The sequence below is a fragment of the Geotrypetes seraphini genome, chromosome 9 (assembly GCF_902459505.1).
Source record: "Geotrypetes seraphini chromosome 9, aGeoSer1.1, whole genome shotgun sequence".
Taxonomy (NCBI): Eukaryota; Metazoa; Chordata; class Amphibia; order Gymnophiona; family Dermophiidae; genus Geotrypetes; species Geotrypetes seraphini.
The window spans coordinates 22,601,678-22,620,799 of record NC_047092.1 but is presented as its reverse complement, the minus strand read 5'-3'; the positions used below and the strand labels follow the sequence as shown (position 1 = coordinate 22,620,799).

Sequence of the window (19,122 nt, the reverse complement as noted above, 5' to 3'; positions counted from 1 at the left end):
TAAGGAAATAATCTCCTTCACTGGGGTCTTACAGGATTGAAGGATAGCTTGAAAGTCATTACTGCCTGTGGGTATTGTGGCCTGATTCAGACTCAAAAGAGAAGATACTTTTTGTAAAAATTTGGGATAGGAATGCTCCTGTTATAGCTGACTGTAGAAAATGCAGTGTAGACTGGTCTAGATCTGAAATAAGGTCATCCTCATGGTCTGACCAATCTTTGGGAGATGACGGCCCTTGAGCTGGAGAGTAGCATGTGGGAGTACAAGGTCCACAAGCTATGACCTGTGGAATATCTACCAGGTGGTCTGACGGAAGTTGTTCCACACAACTAGGACACTGTTGGACTTCTAGAAGAGGAATAGTAGCAGCAGGAGTAGAAGGCTGGAGCAAAGCATAAACTTTTGTAAAATGCAGAAAAAATTTGACAGTGACTGAATAGAATCAGGAGCTTGAGAAGGAGGCTCTGGTAGGAAGGTAGGAAGAGCAATGCATTTAGGTGGTACCTGTTCAGGGTCCAATGATGCTTCCCCCAGGTCCCTGCCTTGGTACCGACAGGGGAGGGAAGCACAATACCACCACAGCCGACAGAAAATAAAAAAATCAGCAACGGCAGCACCTCAGAAGAAGAAGAAGCTCCCGTGTTACACAGATATGACACCGCTTCTCCACCAGCGGCAGCAACAACGGCATGTCCCTTATTAAAAAATTTAGGGACTACTCCGTTGAGTGTGAATACTTCAGAGAGAGCTCTCGTGGGCCTAGTTTCAGCCTTGTGGTTCAAGAAAAAACTGACAGGATGAGGGGAGGGGCTCCAGGAATAGGACATCCTGTACATGTTCATTAAACTCAAAGCTTACTTTAGCTAGGGGAGAGAACCGACATACAGGCTCAGTCAGAGTACTTCACTAACAAGTGTGCCTAAATATCTCCTGCTTGTCTCCAGAGAACAACCCTATCATGGTAGAATCTTGTATAGGGTGGATCTGATACCAATGCCTGAAGTTCACTGACCCAGTGTGCAGACATAAGGGCTATGAGGAACACTGTCAAGAGTGGTTCAAAAGGAGACTTCATCAGTATGGAGAGAATGACACTGAGGTACCAGGCAATAGCAAGAGGATTGAGAGGAGGCTTGGTGTGGTAAAGTCCTTTTGTGAATCTGGAAACCAAGGTAAGCACAGATAATGGTCTCTTAGATGGATTTGCACTGAGGTGGTCTTTGGCCCAGAGATGGAAAGATGAAGAAGGTATTCCAGAATGGATGATAGAGGACAAGAGATAGCACCCAGTGAGTGGAAATCACACCAGACGTAAAGCAAATCCATTTGAAATGATAATATCACTGTGTGGAAGGTTCTCTGGAAGCTTATAATGATAGCTGATACTGGAGCAGACAGGATGAAAGTGTCTAGATCGCTGGAGACAGAAACCATGCTATGAGCGTAATGAGCATAGATTGGGATGAAAAAGGGAGCCTTCATTCTGTATGATTATTGTGAGAAACAGCTGAAGTATGATGGGTTCCCAAACAGTGAGCTGTAGGAGAAGAGGAACCAAGGCTGGCATGGCCAATGGGGTGCAATGAGAATCATAGTTCTTGGTGAAGTTTGAGTAGAGTTTTCCTGACAAGAGGTATTGGAAAGAATGCTTAAATTTCTGTCACCAGACTCCAAATGATTGGTAGTGTAGAGTCTGGAGTAGAAAAGCATAAGCTTGTTGTCGGTGTGTGTGTGTGATGGTGGTGGTAGGGAAACAAAGAGATCTATTTCAGGAGTTCCCCAACTGGAGAAGATCTCTTGTAAGGTAAGTGCATTGAGAGATCACTCCTAAGGTTGCAGGAGTCTGCTTAGTTTATCTGCTAAGACATTCTGCTTCCCTGCTAGATAAACCACTCTGAGAAGTGTTATGAGCATTATTGTCCAAGTCTAAATTTCTATTGCTTTTTGGCAGAGAGGGTGAGACACCTTGGCTCCCTATTTGTTCAAGTACAACATGGAGACTTGATTGTCGGTGTGAATGAGGACTATATGATTCTGAAAGCGATCCTGAAAGGTGCAGGGGATGTTGCAAATTGCTCAAAATTCCAGGAGATTGATATGAAGAGTTTTGTTCTGAGGAGTCTAGACTCCCTGAGTGTGGAGACCATCAAGATGGGCTCCCCAACCTAGAATGGAAGCATCTGTGGTGAGTAGCTTCTGGTGTGGAGGAGGCTGGAAAGGGAGGCCTCTGGAGAGATTGGATGGAAGCATTCACCACTGAAGGGAGTGGCAGAGATCTGAAGTCACTTGTGCTATTGCAGATAGAGACCTAGTGGCTTGTGACCATTGGGTCGAGAGAGTTCATTGGGAAACTCTGAGGTATAGGCTTGCAAATTGAGTGATGTGAACCATTGATAACTGAAAACACCAGTTGTGCTGGTCAGTACCTGAAATGATCCTGTTGCGTCAAGTGCACCTCTTGAAGCTACTAGTCATCTTGGATATTGAGGGGAAAACTGCTGATGCAAAATCAAAGGATTCAATAACCTAGGGAGCTCAAGTAAAATTAAAGCTGAAAATAGCTTGATGCTCCCAGAACGGGAAAAGGATTAAAGTGGCCCAAAGCCCGAAAATGAAGTAAAAAAAATTTGACTGAAAAGAGAACTTGAAAGAAAACAACAAAAAAATGAAGGAAAAAAATGAAAGGAAAGCACCCGAAAAGGCAAAATTTTGATGTGCTGAGAACTCTGAAGGCACAGCTTCTTAGTTCCAAGGAAAACTAAGAAATGCAGGTCTTGCGAGCCAGTGTTGGGTGAGAAGGCACCAACATGCACGCGGTATGGGCAGTGCTTAAAATTTAAAGTGACAGTATCTGTCTGTACCAGGTTCCTTGGATGACATCACCCACATGTGAGAATATTATACCTGCATGTCCTCAGAGAACCACTGTTACCACATCCTCTGGCAATGAGTTCTAGAACTTAACTATGCTTTGAGTGAAAACATACTTCCTCCTATTTGATTTTAACAGTGTGCCCCGATCTTTGTACTTTTGGAAAGCATGAAAAATAAATTTTCTTTTACCCATTCTACAACACTCAGGATTTTGTAGACCTCAATTATATCCCCCCTTAGCCGTCTCTTTTCCAAGCTGAAGAGTCCTAATCTTTTTAGCCTTTACTCATATAGGAGGAGTTCCATTCATCCTATCATTTTGGTCACTCTTCTTTGAACTTTTCTAATTCCACTGTATCTTTTCTGAGATATGGCAACCAGAACTGAATGCAGGAACACACTGGGATAGTGACGGCCCCAGAAGGTCCCTGAAATGAATATAAGACCAAATAGTTCCTTGAACATGGTGCTCCCTGCCTTCTAGGAAATGAAAAAGGCAGAATTCAGAAAAGACATCCAATTCAATACATCACATATGGATGTCCACTTCTCATATATTTTAGAACATATAAGCTGTTCTAAAATACATGAGAAATTGATGTCTAAGTACTGGCTACCTCTAGCATGAACATCCATTGTGCTAGATGAAACATTCAAGTTATGAATGGGCATGCATAGGTGTCATTGTAGCAGCATAGGGACTTCCATGTACAAAATGGTCATATAATGATCAAAATGACTGTGTATAAGTTAGCCTAATGGTCAGAGCAGCTGGCTGAGACTCAGGGCAGAGAATTAGAAGAGCCTAATTCAAATACCCCTGCAGTTTTTAATTATTGTTTTAAATTGTGAGCCCTCTAGAACAGTGGTTCCCAACCCTGTCCTGGAGGAACACCAGGCCAATTGGGTTTTCAGGCTAGCCCTAATGAATATGCATGAAGCAAATTTGCATGCCTATCACTTCCATCATATGCAAATCTCTCTCATGCATATTCATTAGGGCTAGAACAAACAAAGCAAAAAACTGCAGACCTTGTACACGATGCAGGCAGGCTTTATTATGACAAGTAAATTTTAGGTTAAAAACCTTTTACCAGGTGAGGGACCCAACACGGTCCGTGTTTCGGACTAACCTTCGTCAGGGGTCCAATTTTTGATAAAGCAGAAAATTATCAAAAGAAAAAAGCCTTGGGTAAATAGCCGATAGGTGACATGCTGACTCGGGCGGTTTTTTCAGCATGTCACCTATCGGCTATTTACCCAAGGCTTTTTTCTTTTGATAATTTTCTGCTTTATCAAAAATTGGACCCCTGACGAAGGTTAGTCCGAAACACGGACCGTGTTGGGTCCCTCACCTGGTAAAAGGTTTTTAACCTAAAATTTACTTGTCATAATAAAGCCTGCCTGCATCGTGTACAAGGTCTGCAGTTTTTTGCTTTGTTTGTTCTGGTTTGTTTTTCACTGCAGACAGTTGAACCTTGTTTTCCTCCTTGGATTTGGTTTTTTGCTTTGTATTCATTAGGGCTAGCCTGAAAACCCGATTGGCCTGGTGTTCCTCCAGGACAGGGTTGGGAATCACTGCTAGAAGCAAAAACCCAACAAAAACCTGCTGTGTCTACCCTTACTCCCTCCACTGGAGAACTGCTCAATTGAAGCACCTTTCTGTAACCTGGATGTGCTGGGCACCAAGTTTAAACACGGACATCCATCTTTTAGATATAGATGTCCCTTTCTCTTCTGAATTTGAAGTTGGTCATCCATATTTTGGCCCTTCCCTTGCCCTGCCCAAAACACACCAAGACCATGCCCCCTTTCTATAAGGATGTACCACAGTTTTGGACATCCAAATCCTGACTTCATAAATTGGTATTTTCACATCCATGCAATATGAATGTCTAAATGACAGTTTTGAGACATCCAAAACTACTACTACTACTAATTTATACAGCGCTGCTAGATGTATGCAGTGCTGTCCATTAAATATTCAAGAGACAGTCCCTGTTCAGAAGAGCTTACAATCTAATCGAGCAGACAAACAGGACATGTTGGGGGGTTAGGTAGTTTCTCAGAGATGGAATGCTAAAATAGGTATGGGTGCTTTGTAAGCAAGGTGGGCGTTAGGAGTTAAAAAGCAATCTCAAAAACGTGGGCTTTTAGCCTAAATTTGAATATTACCAGAGATGGAGCTTGGCGTACAAACATGAATAGAGCTTCTAAAATAAGGGCTATTAAAAGTTAAATTCAAAATTTTTAAAAGTATGAAAACAGACTACACAACCATACTAAAACACACACACTTCGCTCAAGTCAAGAATAATTGTTGAAAATACTATCTTTCAAAGAAATCAAATACAAAAGTGTCAGGAAAAGAATGTTCTCAGTAGTGGCTCCAATGTGGTGGAACGACCTACCAAAGGAATTAAAACTAGAAAAAGATGCCAAAATGTTCAAGTAAGGAATGAAGACCTTCATTTTCTCTGACGACTTTAATTAATATAAGGATCATCCAAAGGGGTGGGGGGGGTAATTAGTATGGTATGGTATGGTAGTTCATACACGATAGGATGAAGCAGGATATACAAAGGAAATTTAAATTATGATACATTTAAATGGCAACTATAAGTTTAAGTATGTATATTTATAGAGGTGTGAATTATATAAATAAGTAAAATGAACGGATATGGGGTTATAGTATTCTTTATTGTTGAGTCAATCAAAGGATAGACTAGGTAAATGATTTGTACATATACATGTAAGCTGGAGAGATCAGAAAAAATCTAATTCTATATGTAACATCATTGCTAAGCTATTTTATCATAACTCCAGCAGGGCTGTGTAACTCCTTGACTAGAGTTCATATAGCACAATTACTTACTGTTACAGGTGTTATCTGGAGACAGCAGGCAGATATTCTCACAGATGATTGATGTCATCCACGGAGCCAGAAATGGACAGTATGAAAAGTGAACTGTCACTTTAAAACTTTTAAAGTACTCGCGACTGTCCACACCGCGCATGTGCGACTGCCTTCCCGCCCGAAGAGGCTCACAGTACCTCAGTTCCGTAAGCAAACTAAGAAGCCAACCAGGGGAGGTGGGAGGGATGTGAGGGGGACAGACACTGAACGGAAATGGGGGGGGGGAGTGAGAGAGAGGGACAAACGCTGAATGGAAGTGTGGGGGGGGGAGTGAGAGAGAGGGACAGACGCTGAATGGAAGTGTGGTGGTGAGAGAGGGGGACAGACGCTGAATGGAAGGGTGGGGGTGAGAGAGAGGGACAGATGCTGAAGGAAGTGGGGAGGAGAAAGAAAATAGGCACACGCTGGATTGGGGGAAGAGGATAGAGTTAGATACTGGAAGGGGTGAGGGAAAGAGGTGGCAAGCTATAGGTAGACACAATGAAAGAGGGAAATTGAGGATTTAATAGTAAGAGAGAATTTATACAGAGGTAGAAAATAAATTGAGAAGCAAGACCAGGGAAGAAAAGAAGGAAAGGGGAGGAGAGAGATACCAGAGCATGGGGGGGGGGAGTGGGAGCAGATAGATACCAGATCTGGGAGTAGGAAAGGAGGAAGGATACAGATACCACATCTGAGGGGAGAAAAGGAGGAGAAAGGTGCTAAAATCTGCTGGGAGGGAGGGAGAGATAGAAGGGAAGAAGATAGGTGCCACACCATTGGGGAAGCGGAGAGAAGTAGATGGATACTAAACCAATGGGGGGGAGGGAGAGATGGAAGGGAGAAGCAGACAGTTTCTGGAAGAGGTATAGAAAGAGAGCAGATGCCATATGGAAGAGGCAAAGAGAGGGCAGACAGTGGATGGAAGGAAGAGAATGATGAGAAGATGAGGAAAACAGAAACCAGACAACAAAGATTGAAAAAAATGTCTATTTGTTTTATTTCTTTCTTTTTGCTTTAGGATAAAGTATTATTGAACTGTGTTGATAATTGTTTATTAATAGAAAATGGAAATAAGGTGATCCTTTTTATTGGACTAATTTTAATACATGTTTTTATTAATTCAGAAACCAAAACGCTCTTCCTTAGGTCAGAACAGGGATACTGTAACAGCACTATAGTTTACTGACCTGAAGAAAGAGGTTTTAACCTCTTAAACTAATTGAGAAATGTATTAGTCCAATAAAATGGTGGGCACTAAATTTTCTTTTCGACATGCCCAATGCCTCCTGCCCAAATACAAAATATAAATTGGTGGGCTTCCCAGAGCCTTGCTAGCTGAAGATCTCTTCCTCTAGGAAGGAAGGGGGGATTTGTTCAGAGATGTTTGGAGGTTGCAAAGAAGAAAAACTGTACACTGTTGTTTTGAATTTTAAAATAAAAGAAAAAGAGAAATCAAGTGGAAATAAAGAAGCAAAAAAGATGGGTAAATAAATGGGGGCAGGGGGGCCCAGTGGACTTGTGTGCCTAGGGGCCCTCAACAAATTAATCCTGCCCTGGTGACAAGCTATGTTGGGATCATGATGGGTTGGGATGGATTTTTCTCTCTTACCTGGTTGTACAGTGCACAGATATGCAAAGCGCTGTTCCCTGAGGCATTTTGGGCCCTCATGTCAGCTCCATAGAAGAGAAGGTGCTCCAAGTGCTGCACATGTCCATAACGACATGCCTGTATCAAGATATGGAGATATGTTAATTCCACCTCATCTAACAGCATCTTCTCCAGTTTCCATGTTCACATATCAGTCACATATCAATCACTCTCAAACCTTTCCTTTTTTAAAAACCAAAAGTTGCCAATTATAATCCCTTAAATAGATCAAAATCAATATGCATCACGCTTGCAGAAGCCCAAAGAGGAGAAAAGAAGATTATGTACTTACCCTGGTAAGTTCTTTTCCAGTAGATACAGGAGACATTCTAGACAAGTAGAGAAAATCCGGATTGGACTCCTTCTGCATACGCAGCCATTGGGATGTCTAGAATGTCTTCCCTATTGTACTGGAAAACCAAGTTACTTACCTGTAGCAGATGTTCTCCATAGACAACAGGATATAATTCCTCATAGCATGGGTGATGTCACTGATGGAGCAAGCGTGAAAAGCATCTCCAGCTTAGAATACACTTAAAACTTTTGAGTCCCCTCATGATACTTTGCATCTCCTGCAGTTGCACTGGACCACCTCAGTCTATAGTATGTGCTTAGTTTGAAATGGATATAACTCTTTGATGAGATGGGCAGATATTGTTGTCCACCAAGAATATCTACTACAGGTAATTAATGTGGTTTTCTCAGAGGACAAGCAGGATGTCAAGCCCTTACAGCATGGGACTCCTAGTTATGGGCTACTGTCAACAGGAACAGGGAAAAAACAACAATACACTACAACAGACAGACACCAACATATTTTTGATAGCAACTAACCTTATCAGTATTTTTTTCCTTTTTCTTTTTTTTTGAAAGGCAGTCTGGAACAGGAAATATGCTTAGGGGGGATAAGTTGGATTCTAATCCCCAAAGAGATTCTGGAAGATTGACTGGTCAAACCTTCTGTTATGTCAAGAACTCCTTTCTAAACAGTAGTTGGCTGTGAATGTATAAAGAGATATCCATGTCACAGCTCTTCAAATTTTCTGGCTGATCTCAAGTGGGCTACCAATGCTCTGACATTATAAGCTATGACATGTCCCATAAGAATCAAACCTGGCTGAGCACAGGCAAAAGAAATGTAATCTCCTACCACCTAGACAATGTGGATTTATGGCAGACCTATATGGGTTAAAAGAAACAAAAAGTTGGGGATACTTTCTAAGGATTTTAGTCTGCTCTAAACAAAAGGCCATGGCTCACTTGTAGACCAATACATGCAGTGTGCTTTCACATGAGGCCTAGAAAAAAAATGCTAGCAGGATAATATACTGGTTAAAATCCAACATTACGCTGTTAATTAATTTATTTATTTTTTAAATTTACATTTCTTATATACCACTTCTATTCAAAGCGGTTTACATTCAGCTGTAAGAGCAGTGATTCCCATCCCTGTCCTGGAGGACTGGCCAGTCAGGTTTTCAGGATAGCCCTAATGAATATGCATGAGAGAGATTTACATATAATGGAGGTGACGGGCATGCAAAACTGCCCCATTCATATTCATTAGGGCTATCCTGAAAACCTGACTGACTAGTGGTCCTCCAGGACAGGGTTGGGAACCACTGGACTAGAGCCTGGAGCTCACTCACTCTATGTACTGAAGTCACTGCCACCAAAAAGACTTTCTAAGTCAGATACTTTAGTTTTCAGGTATCAAGCAGCTAAATAATAAATAAATAAGAGGTTTCATCAGCTGGATTAGTACCACATTGAAGTCCCATGATACTGAGGGAAGCTTTATGGAAGCTTCAACAGAAGCAAGACCAACATGAATCAAACAACTAAAGGCTGTACATAGATGGGTTTCTCTGTGCTGGTGATAAGCGCCAGTTGCACTAAGATGTACTCTAATGGAGTTGGTTTTCAAACCTAGCTCAGAGAAATGTAGAACCAGTTTTTGTGTAGGAGATATAAATGGATCTAGGGCCTTTATGTCACACCATATGATAATTCTCCTCCATTTAAATCTCTAAGACCTTAGTAGAACTTCTCCTGAAAGCCAACAATATTTGTGACAAACTGTCACACAAGCTTAAAGTATCTTTTATTAGCCTTTCAACATTCAGGCTGTGAGAGAGAGAGACTTGATGTTGGAGTGCAACAGAGTCCCTTGAACTTGTATCATCAGGGATGGGAAATTCCCCAATTGTATGTATTTTCTTACAGAAAATTACAGGAGAACCATGTTTGCCATGCTAATGTGTGGCAATAAGAATCATAGTTCCCCTGTCTCATCTGAATTTCAGATGTCTTTTCTCTATTAGGAGAACTGGAGAATATGCATACAGAAGATCTTCCCCCAGTCTAGGAGGTGTCTGAAGCTAGTATGCCATATGCCCCTATCCTGGAGTAGATCTCAGGCACCTTCTTATTCTGAAGAGTAATAAAAGATCTATTGAGGGAGTGCTCACTCTTGAATTATTTGAAGTGTTTCCTCATCCAAGGACCACTTGTGTGGTCATAAGACATGACTCAGCTTGACTGCAAAGGAGTTGTCTTTCCCTGCGGTAATAAAGCCTTTATTAAAAACATCAAGTGGTATGACACTCATCAGGCCAGTGCATCTTTCATCTATTTTATAGACCAACATGTTTAGGTGACTGAATACCTGCATTAGAAGAAACTAATAGAATCATAGAGGATCTGAACACATAAAAGAGATTAATCAGCTAGACCAAGGAGATTAAAAAAAACATGTATAATACAATACCGTATTTTCGCGGATATAACGCGCGCGTTATACGTGATTTTACGTACCGCGCATACCCCTCGCGCGTTATATGCCTGAGCGCGGTATACAAAAGTTTTTAAACATAGTTCCCACCCCGCCCGACGCCCGATTCACCCCCCCAGCAGGACCGCTCGCACCCCCACCCCGAACGACCGTTCGCACGCGCTCCCACCCGCACCCGCATCCACGATCGGAGCAAGAGGGAGCCCAAGCCCTCTTGCCCGGCCGACTCCCCGACGTCCGATACATCCCCCCCCCCCGGCAGGACCACTCGCACCCTCACCCCGAAGGACCGCCGACTCCCCAACAATATCGGGCCAGGAGGGAGCCCAAACCCTCCTGGCCACGGCGACCCCCTAACCCCACCCCGCACTACATTACGGGCAGGAGGGATCCCAGGCCCTCCTGCCCTCGACGCAAACCCCCCTCCCTCCAACGACCGCCCCTCCCCCAATAACCTCCGCCCGTCCCCCAGCCGACCCGCGACCCCCCTGGCCGACCCCCACGACACCCCCACCCGCCTTCCCCGTACCTTTGTGTAGTTGGGCCAGAAGGGAGCCCAAACCCTCCTGGCCACGGCGACCCCCTAACCCCACCCCGCACTACATTACGGGCAGGAGGGATCCCAGGCCCTCCTGCCCTCGACGCAAACCCCCCTCCCCCCCAGCCGACCCGCGACCCCCCTGGCCGACCCCCACGACCCCCCCACCCCCCTTCCCCGTACCTTTGGAAGTTGGCCGGACAGACGGGAGCCAAACCCGCCTGTCCGGCAGGCAGCCAACGAAGGAATGAGGCCGGATTGGCCCATCCGTCCTAAAGCTCCGCCTACTGGTGGGGCCTAAGGCGCGTGGGCCAATCAGAATAGGCCCTGGAGCCTTAGGTCCCACCTGGGGGCGCGGCCTGAGGCACATGGGCCAAACCCGACCATGTGTCTCAGGCCGCGCCCCGAGGTGGGACCTAAGGCTCCAGGGCCTATTCTGATTGGCCCACGCGCCTTAGGCCCCACCAATAGGCGGAGCTTTAGGACGGATGGGCCAATCCGGCCTCATTCCTTCGTTGGCTGCCTGCCGGACAGGCGGGTTTGGCTCCCGTCTGTCCGGCCAACTTCCAAAGGTACGGGGAAGGGGGGTGGGGGGGTCGTGGGGGTCGGCCAGGGGGGTCGCGGGTCGGCTGGGGGGGGAGGGGGGTTTGCGTCGAGGGCAGGAGGGCCTGGGATCCCTCCTGCCCGTAATGTAGTGCGGGGTGGGGTTAAGGGGTCGCCGTGGCCAGGAGGGTTTGGGCTCCCTTCTGGCCCAACTACACAAAGGTACGGGGAAGGCGGGTGGGGGTGTCGTGGGGGTCGGCCAGGGGGGTCGCGGGTCGGCTGGGGGACGGGCGGAGGTTCTTGGGGGGGGGCGGTCGTTGGGGGGAGGGGGTTTGCGTCGAGGGCAGGAGGGCCTGGGATCCCTCCTGCCCGTAATGTAGTGCGGGGTGGGGTTAGGGGGTCGCCGTGGCCAGGAGGGTTTGGGCTCCCTCCTGGCCCGATATTGTTTGGGAGTCGGCGGTCCTTCGGGGTGAGGGTGCGAGTGGTCCTGCCGGGGGGGGGGATGTATCGGACGTCGGGGGGGGGGCATCAGGCTTTCAGGATGGGGACAGACCTTCAAGGGAGGACAGTGCACGGAAGTCAGGGGGGGTGAACGGAGAGTCGGGACAGCGCACGGAAAGTCAGGGCGGGCGAAAGGAGCGTCGGGCATCATGCGCGTTATATGCCTGAGCGCGGTATAGAAAAGTTTTGGTACATATCATCGTGATTTCTGCGCGCTATACCCCTGTGCGCGTTTTACACAGGTGCGCGTTATATCCGCGAAAATACGGTAATCTCAAACTTAGATAAAAATAAAATCACGCATAAATGAAAAGCAAAAAGAGAAGGAAAGAAAACCTAAACATACAAAGACATAAAACATGCAAAAGACTCCAAAATATATTTACCTTGGGAATCAAACTCATAAGCACATAGGCAGAATCAAATGGGCAATAAAAGACAAGCTGGACCTTGTGTGTATAACTGAACTACTTGCTGTTCTATACAGTATATTGCTTTGCACTTTTAGGCACACCAATTTATACCAGCCATGACCTAAATTTAGTGCAATAATGTGAGTTTGCTCCGGTATTCTATAATGGAACTGAGACATCCATATGATGTTACAAATTAGGTGCTCCCTAATTGGGAAACTAAATGGAAAAGTCCTGTTGTAGAATTGCCTCCTAAAAGATAGAAACAACTCCAAAATGACTCTAAAAATTCCTGGCAATTCACCAAAATAAAGGGGAACATCCAGCACTAACATAGGAGCCTTTTTAATAAAGCTTAGGACCATCTTCTATAAATAGCACCTATCTTAAGTGCAAAAAAAAAAAAAAAGTATTTAAGAAAAAAATGTAGGCACCTAACAGCACTTTACGATGCCTAATGCTATTGTAGGTGTGGCTAATGCTGGAAGTGGCATTAGGCGTCGTAAAGTGCCTCTGTAGCCATGATTAGCATGAGAGGTAGGCACCAGAAATGTAGGACTTGAAGACCCTGGCCTACATTTCATGAAGCTGTGATTCTATAAACAGTGCTGTTGTGTGTTTGAAACATAAACTTACAATATTGGACTCAGGAGGGGTCTCTTCCCTTGGACTGTTGGATCAGTCAGATGATTGAACTTTGCTATCACAAACCCTCCGCCAACCCTGAGGTGCCCTCTTTGAAAATAGTAGGCACGAGAAGATCCGATATGTTCTCTGTAATGGGCCCCCAATGGTGGAATTCATTACCACATTATATTAAAAATGAAAAAGACCTCTCCTCCTTTAAAAAATTGTTAAAATCTTATCTTTTTAAAAATGCTTATAATACTTGAACTTTAAATTTGCTTAATATTTTTAAATTTTAACTATCCCATTTCCTTTTGTTCTTTTCCTTTTTTGTTTTTCTTCTAAATAGAATTGTAACTTCCCCCCCCTTCCTCCCAACTCAAGTTTGTCTTGTCTCTAAGAATTTTGTCATTTGGTTTGTCCTTTTTGTAATTCACACTTTTCTTTTAATAATTTTGTACATCGCTTAGCAAACCGATTAAGCGATCCATCAAATTCTAATAAACTTGTAACTTGTGCTGGCTTACTTGACCCTGTGGAAGGTGTTCCTGCGGTTACCTCTGGTCTCCAGACTTGGGAGGGGGAAGGAGGGGGGAGATTGAATGAGGAGTGTGAGTGGAGTATGTCTGATGGTTTGGTTGGTTTGTGTTGTATGGTATGAGTGTTACCCCTCGCCTAGGGGATTCTTGGGGATAGGCATAATATTGAAAACTTTATGGGGCCGATGAGGGAAGCGGGCTGTTATTGCTCCTGGACAGTCCTGTGTCTTCTTGGCATACTGTGTACTCTTGTTACTAGATATCATGTTCTTTTTCATTGTTGCCTCTGTTTGCCTATTTCATCCTTATACCATGCTTGCTTGCCGATGGCGCTGTTTATAGAGTCTGGGTCTTAGTGTGTACTAACAGAATTAGTGCAGGTTAAATCCTAAGAAGGTATAAAATGGACTTCTTAGCATTCCGTCGCATGCACTAAAGGAGTTAGTGCATACTAAGCTTAGAAAAAGGGCCCCATAATTAGGAGATGCAGCATTTCAAAGACCAACTAATACAGGTCTCAGAAATACATAATAAACTTGAAGCTTAAAACATACCAAACAGCAAGGCTGACAAATAAATGCACAGAAAGTAATAAACTTTATCATTAATAGGGCTAGATGGAATCAGCTTCACAACTAAAATAAGTCCTATGTTACCCACCCCAACCCCCCTTTCACAAAACTATAGTGTGGTTTTTAGCACCGGCCGCAGTAATAACAGCTCCGACTCTCATAATTCATAGGAACGTCGGAGCTGTTATTATAATGGCCAGCATTAGAAACCTTGCTACGGTTTTGTAAAAGGACGGTTAGTTATGGTGCCATTGACTCGTATTTGAGTCCTAGCGACTTGATGAATTACAGATCTAGAGAGATCAGTTTTGTGCAAATCTGTATATGAAAATGTCTTAAGGCAATTTCCAGTGATGCATGTCTGACTGGATTTGCAGATATTCAAAGACTGAGGTGGTCCAATATGTTAGGAACTGGCATGTATGTGCAGTAGAGCTACCCAAAAGTATATTCTAAGCTGAAGAAGCTTCCTGTGCAAGCAGCATTGGAGATATCACCCATGCTGTGAGGTTTTGTTATCCTGCTTGTCCTTGGAGAATATCCTGTACTAAAAAAGATCAGTCTTATCCTAAAATCTTTAGGATGTAGAGTTTGGTGTTTGTCTTTTGCCCTGAATCTGAAGAGTAGATCTATCCGCATTTTACATAACTGCTGAATATAATTTATACTTTGAAATACAGGACTTCTCCCTTTTGGTTTTGGTGAGTGAAAAGGAAGGCAATTTTTATCTTTTCTTACCAGAAAAATGTCAAGACTTGTTCAATGCCTAGGGCCTAGGACATGTGAAGATCCATTTTAAACAGAATACAGAAATTGGAATTGAAACATCAAGGCTGGTGATATTTTGCTTTAAATCTCTATTTAGCAGGAACATACAGAAAAATCCATACAGCATAAAGAAAGAACTGAACATTGGCATTCCAGTTCTCTACTCAGGCTCAGACATATATTACAATGTTGTAAGTGTTCCAATTTTTCCCACCTCCTTTCCTTCGAGACCTCCTCACCATCCCTAAAGTCACTGCTGATCAACCTCTGCATAATGCAAACTATTGCAGAAAAGACATACAACCCATTCCCAAAGCTCAGATTAGTGAATCATAAACACATACTCTATATTCAGTTAGGTAATTAATTAAGACGCTATCTTCCCTTCAAGGAGTTCCCCCTGACAATAAAACCTTTCCTCATCTCCATCTTCAACCTCATAGCACTTAACATCCCACCCCCAGTGCTCATTTGGTTTTTTATAGCACTGGAGACCCTACTAATTTTGTAAGTAATTCAGTGATAACACATCTAGATATCTGCCCTACCTCTCTGAACCTCCCCTCACCCATTTCTGATCAAGTTGATTAGAGACCTAGTAAAGCAAAGCCAACTTCTTTGGTTCTAGCCAAGCCCTAAAACAAAAGGAATTGACCCCAAAATTGATCCACAAAGAAGAAAATCCAGAGAAAACCAAAAAAACTCTGTGGAGTGACGATGTTCCCAAATGGACTTTATTTGAAAGTATCAAAGTTCCACTTCCGGTTCACCACACAATTGTTTCCCATGTACTCACCTTTATAGGACCCCCCAGGGACCCCTGAAGAAGACTTTTTGTCGAAACGCGGACCGTGTTGGGTCCTGTATCCCTAGCAGACTAGGTCCTTTAAGGCTCTTATGTGGATGATTTACTTTTATGTGGATGGAATTATTTTATGTATATGATTTTAATGTACCTTTGGAACTTTGATACTTTCAAATAAAGTCCATTTGGGAACATCATCACTCCACAGAGTTTTTTTGGTTTTCTCTAGCCAAGCCCTACAATACCAAAAACACTGCCCTGGGTGTAGTTTATCTGATTCCTGTTCTACAATACAAACAGGAGTGGACTTGTAGTAAGGAGGGGGGGGCGGTCCACCCCAGGCCCATCTTGGTGGGGGCACTGGCACCCATCCTCCTCTCTGCCATTCCCCTGCTGCTCCTTCCCTGCCCCCCCACCCCCACTATCACGTGCGGGTGCCCCTTCCCTTATACCTTTTTAACATTTGTGGCGTGAGCAGCAAACCCAACCTGCCACTCACACCAACATCGGTTCTTCCTCTGATGTCACTTCTTGGACCCATAACTAGGAAGTAACATCAGAGGAAGAGCAGACGCTGGCGCGAGCGGCAGATTGGTGTTGCTGCTCGCTATGGGAACATTAAAGAGCTATGGGGGAAGGGAAGAGGCGTGCGTATGCGGCAGGAGGGGGACAGAGAAGAGGTTGGGGGAGTGGCGTCATCGCCCCAAGCGCCTCTCATCCTTGCTACACCACTGCTTGTACACACTGGTTACATGCAATGGGAGCATCCATTTTACAAAGATGAATGTGGATAAAATCGGTGGAGGGAACTTGGCCTCACAGACATCTATGTGTTGGCACATAGATACATATGTTTGCATTTTAGAAACTTATACATCTTTGTGGCCCCACAGTATCACAGAGCCCTATATAATTTTCCAATAGCTTTGTAGAGGGAGACAAAAAACACTGTGGAAGTAAAGGAACCACCTTTCCTAACCCATTCAGTAAAGCACTGCACAAGATAAGTACCTTTCAAAAAATCTATATGTCAATTCTAGCATTGATCTTGGTGGACATAAACATGTATTCCACTTCAGAAACGGGGAATACATGTGTATATTTCAGTTTTGTCCAAGTCCTGTCCAAGGCATGCCCAGAACACTCCCATCTCCATATGCAAGTATTTGCAATTTGAACAGTTTGCTAAAATAGAGATTTAGTCATGTACGCGATATAAACATCTAAATGCTGGTTTATATATATCCAAATCACAATTAGGGCTTCTAAAGTGACCTCCTAAGCACTGCTCAGTATCAGTGCCAGTCTGTACTCTCATTAATGCAAGCACTGTCAAGCTCCAAGAAATAAAAGTAGGGACATCACCATGCTCCAGTCTTTGAGCTTTGGGACACTTGGAAAGTAGACCCAACCACAGAATGGTTTGTTAGGGATGGGGCAGGGCCTTCTTTACTAAGTACAGTAACATAGATTGTTCTTTCTGTCACAGTTTCTTTACCTCTCCCATCACTCATCCATCAGACTTTCATCTCTTTACCTCTCTCACCCCTCATATTCTTGTCATTCCTGTCATCACAGACTCAGATCTCCTTGTTATTTCATTCTCACCTCCCCTAATCATTACCAATGTCATGCCTCTCCATCACAACTTTCTCAGTCACCTCCTTATTTCCTAACTCATCACCAGTCCCATCAGATCTCATTCATTTTCCTGCCATGGCCTCCATCCCTACTTGCAAGTGGAGAAGAAACCTAGTAATTAGAGCAGCAGGTTGAGAATCAGGGAGATCACTTAACCCCCATTGCCTCAGATACAAACTTAAAATGTAAGCCCTTCAGGGAGAGGAAAATCCCTTTTATACCTGAAAGTAACTATCTTGAGCCACTACTGAAAAAGTGTAATCTAAATCCAAAACTCATTCCCCTATCTCTAATGCTCAAAATGTACCTGATGAATTTCCTGCCAGCCATTTTCATCCACGCAGCCAACCTTAGCATAGTCATGGAGTAGAAGCTCACAGCAATAAGGGTCACCTCCCACCATGGCACTGTGATACAGAGGAGTTAACCCTCGACTGTCTTTGTAATCAGGAGAGGCACCCAGGTCCAAGAGAGTCTGTAACAATGAAGAGAAGGAGGGTTATACTGAGACTCTGGCAGTCATCTCTATCAAAATCTATGAAAGTGAGGAGTAAGCATATTACACAGATACAATGCTGCAGGTACACTGAGGGCTATTCCAACTAACCATTAGAACTACATGGTTTCTGCAGCGAACGGCCTTGTGAAGGGAAGTCAGACCCTCCCGAGTGCGGAAGTCCAGATGGGCCCCTCCATACTTTAGCGCTTTGATGAGCTCTGTGCTGTTTTCCAACTGTGAAGCCAATGTCAGGGGACATTCTGAAAAACAGCAGCAAGGGACGGGAACAGAAAGACAAACATGAAAGAAACTTTCACAAAATTAATTGCTATGGTTTGCCTAGGGGGAACTAGGGAAGTCCTTTGTTTGCCTTCTAGCCTACCATATTGGCCATCTTGGTTGTCAAAAGCATAATACTCTTGCCGTGTCTGTTGCACTAGACGTGCCGTGTTGTTTGTAGGCAGAATTGTTACCATAGCTCTGTAACAGGAGCATCTCCCCTAAATTTCCATTTTAACTGATAACAGAATGGACTATTAAAAGGCATCCATTGATACACACCTCTTTAGCTGCATTTAGGCATCTGCAGTTACACCAGATCTCTGTCTGGCGTAACTGTGGCAGCTTAAATGTAAGGCACACCAATACTGAGTTATACCAATATTCTATAATAGAATCTGGGCATCCAGATACTTTTATAGAATAGGTTCTCATCATGCAGTATCATGAGCTACCCATTTATTGAACTGCCACCTCAGATTTCCCATTTTCTATAGCATTCAGAGTTGACGCAGTAGTTACACTGCAAGGACTGTGTAACTAGTTGACCTATATCACATGACTGATTCAATTTAGATTATCAACCTTGATGGCAATATGAAAATGGTGTTCAGCAGATTTAAACCAGCACACATATAGAAGTGAATTCAAAGAGAAGGGTGACATGATATGGGTTTAGCAGTTTTTGTTTTTTAGTCCACTCTATGCTGGATTACTGATAGAAAAAAAAAATAGATAGGGCTTCTCTTTTCCTTCCTTCCTTGTTGTCTCTTCCACTGTCATGTCAGTCCAGTCCTCTTACTCTTTCTCTTCATTCTTTGCTTCATCAGCTTCTGTATTTCTCCCTCACACCACTCTTTTTTTCATTCCCATGTTTCTGTGTATTTATAACCTTCTTTCTCTTCCCCAGTGTATGTCTTTCTCACCTCTTTCTCTCTCCTCCAACCCCTTTGTCTTATTTTTCTCCCTCTCCATAACATCTCTTTCTGCCTCCTTTTCTCTCTGGTCTCACCTCCTGTGTCAGGATCATGGAAGTTGGGATCCAGCCCTTTCTCTAGAAGCTTCAAGACTTTCTCTAAGTTCTGCATCTGAACGTAATCCATAAACTTCTTCAGGTTTGCCTGGAAATTCAACCAAACAGAGAAACAATGCTGAGTCCCTTCTCAAAGAGTGAGGGCCTAT

The 19,122-nt window shown here is 43.8% G+C and overlaps 1 protein-coding gene across 4 annotated transcripts in view; it reads right to left on the bottom strand.

Moving 5' to 3' along the window:
• SHANK3 (SH3 and multiple ankyrin repeat domains 3) overlaps positions 1-19,122 on the bottom strand; it is a 924,054-nt gene that overhangs the window by 525,603 nt on the left and 379,329 nt on the right. For all 4 annotated transcript variants that reach the window (XM_033958997.1, XM_033958999.1, XM_033958998.1 and 1 more), the window contains 4 exons: positions 18,953-19,061; positions 17,770-17,921; positions 17,470-17,637; positions 7,383-7,499 (listed from right to left, as the gene is read on the bottom strand). In XM_033958997.1, the coding sequence (XP_033814888.1) occupies positions 7,383-7,499; positions 17,470-17,637; positions 17,770-17,921; positions 18,953-19,061 (546 nt within the window). The remainder of the gene's footprint in view (positions 1-7,382; positions 7,500-17,469; positions 17,638-17,769; positions 17,922-18,952; positions 19,062-19,122) is intronic.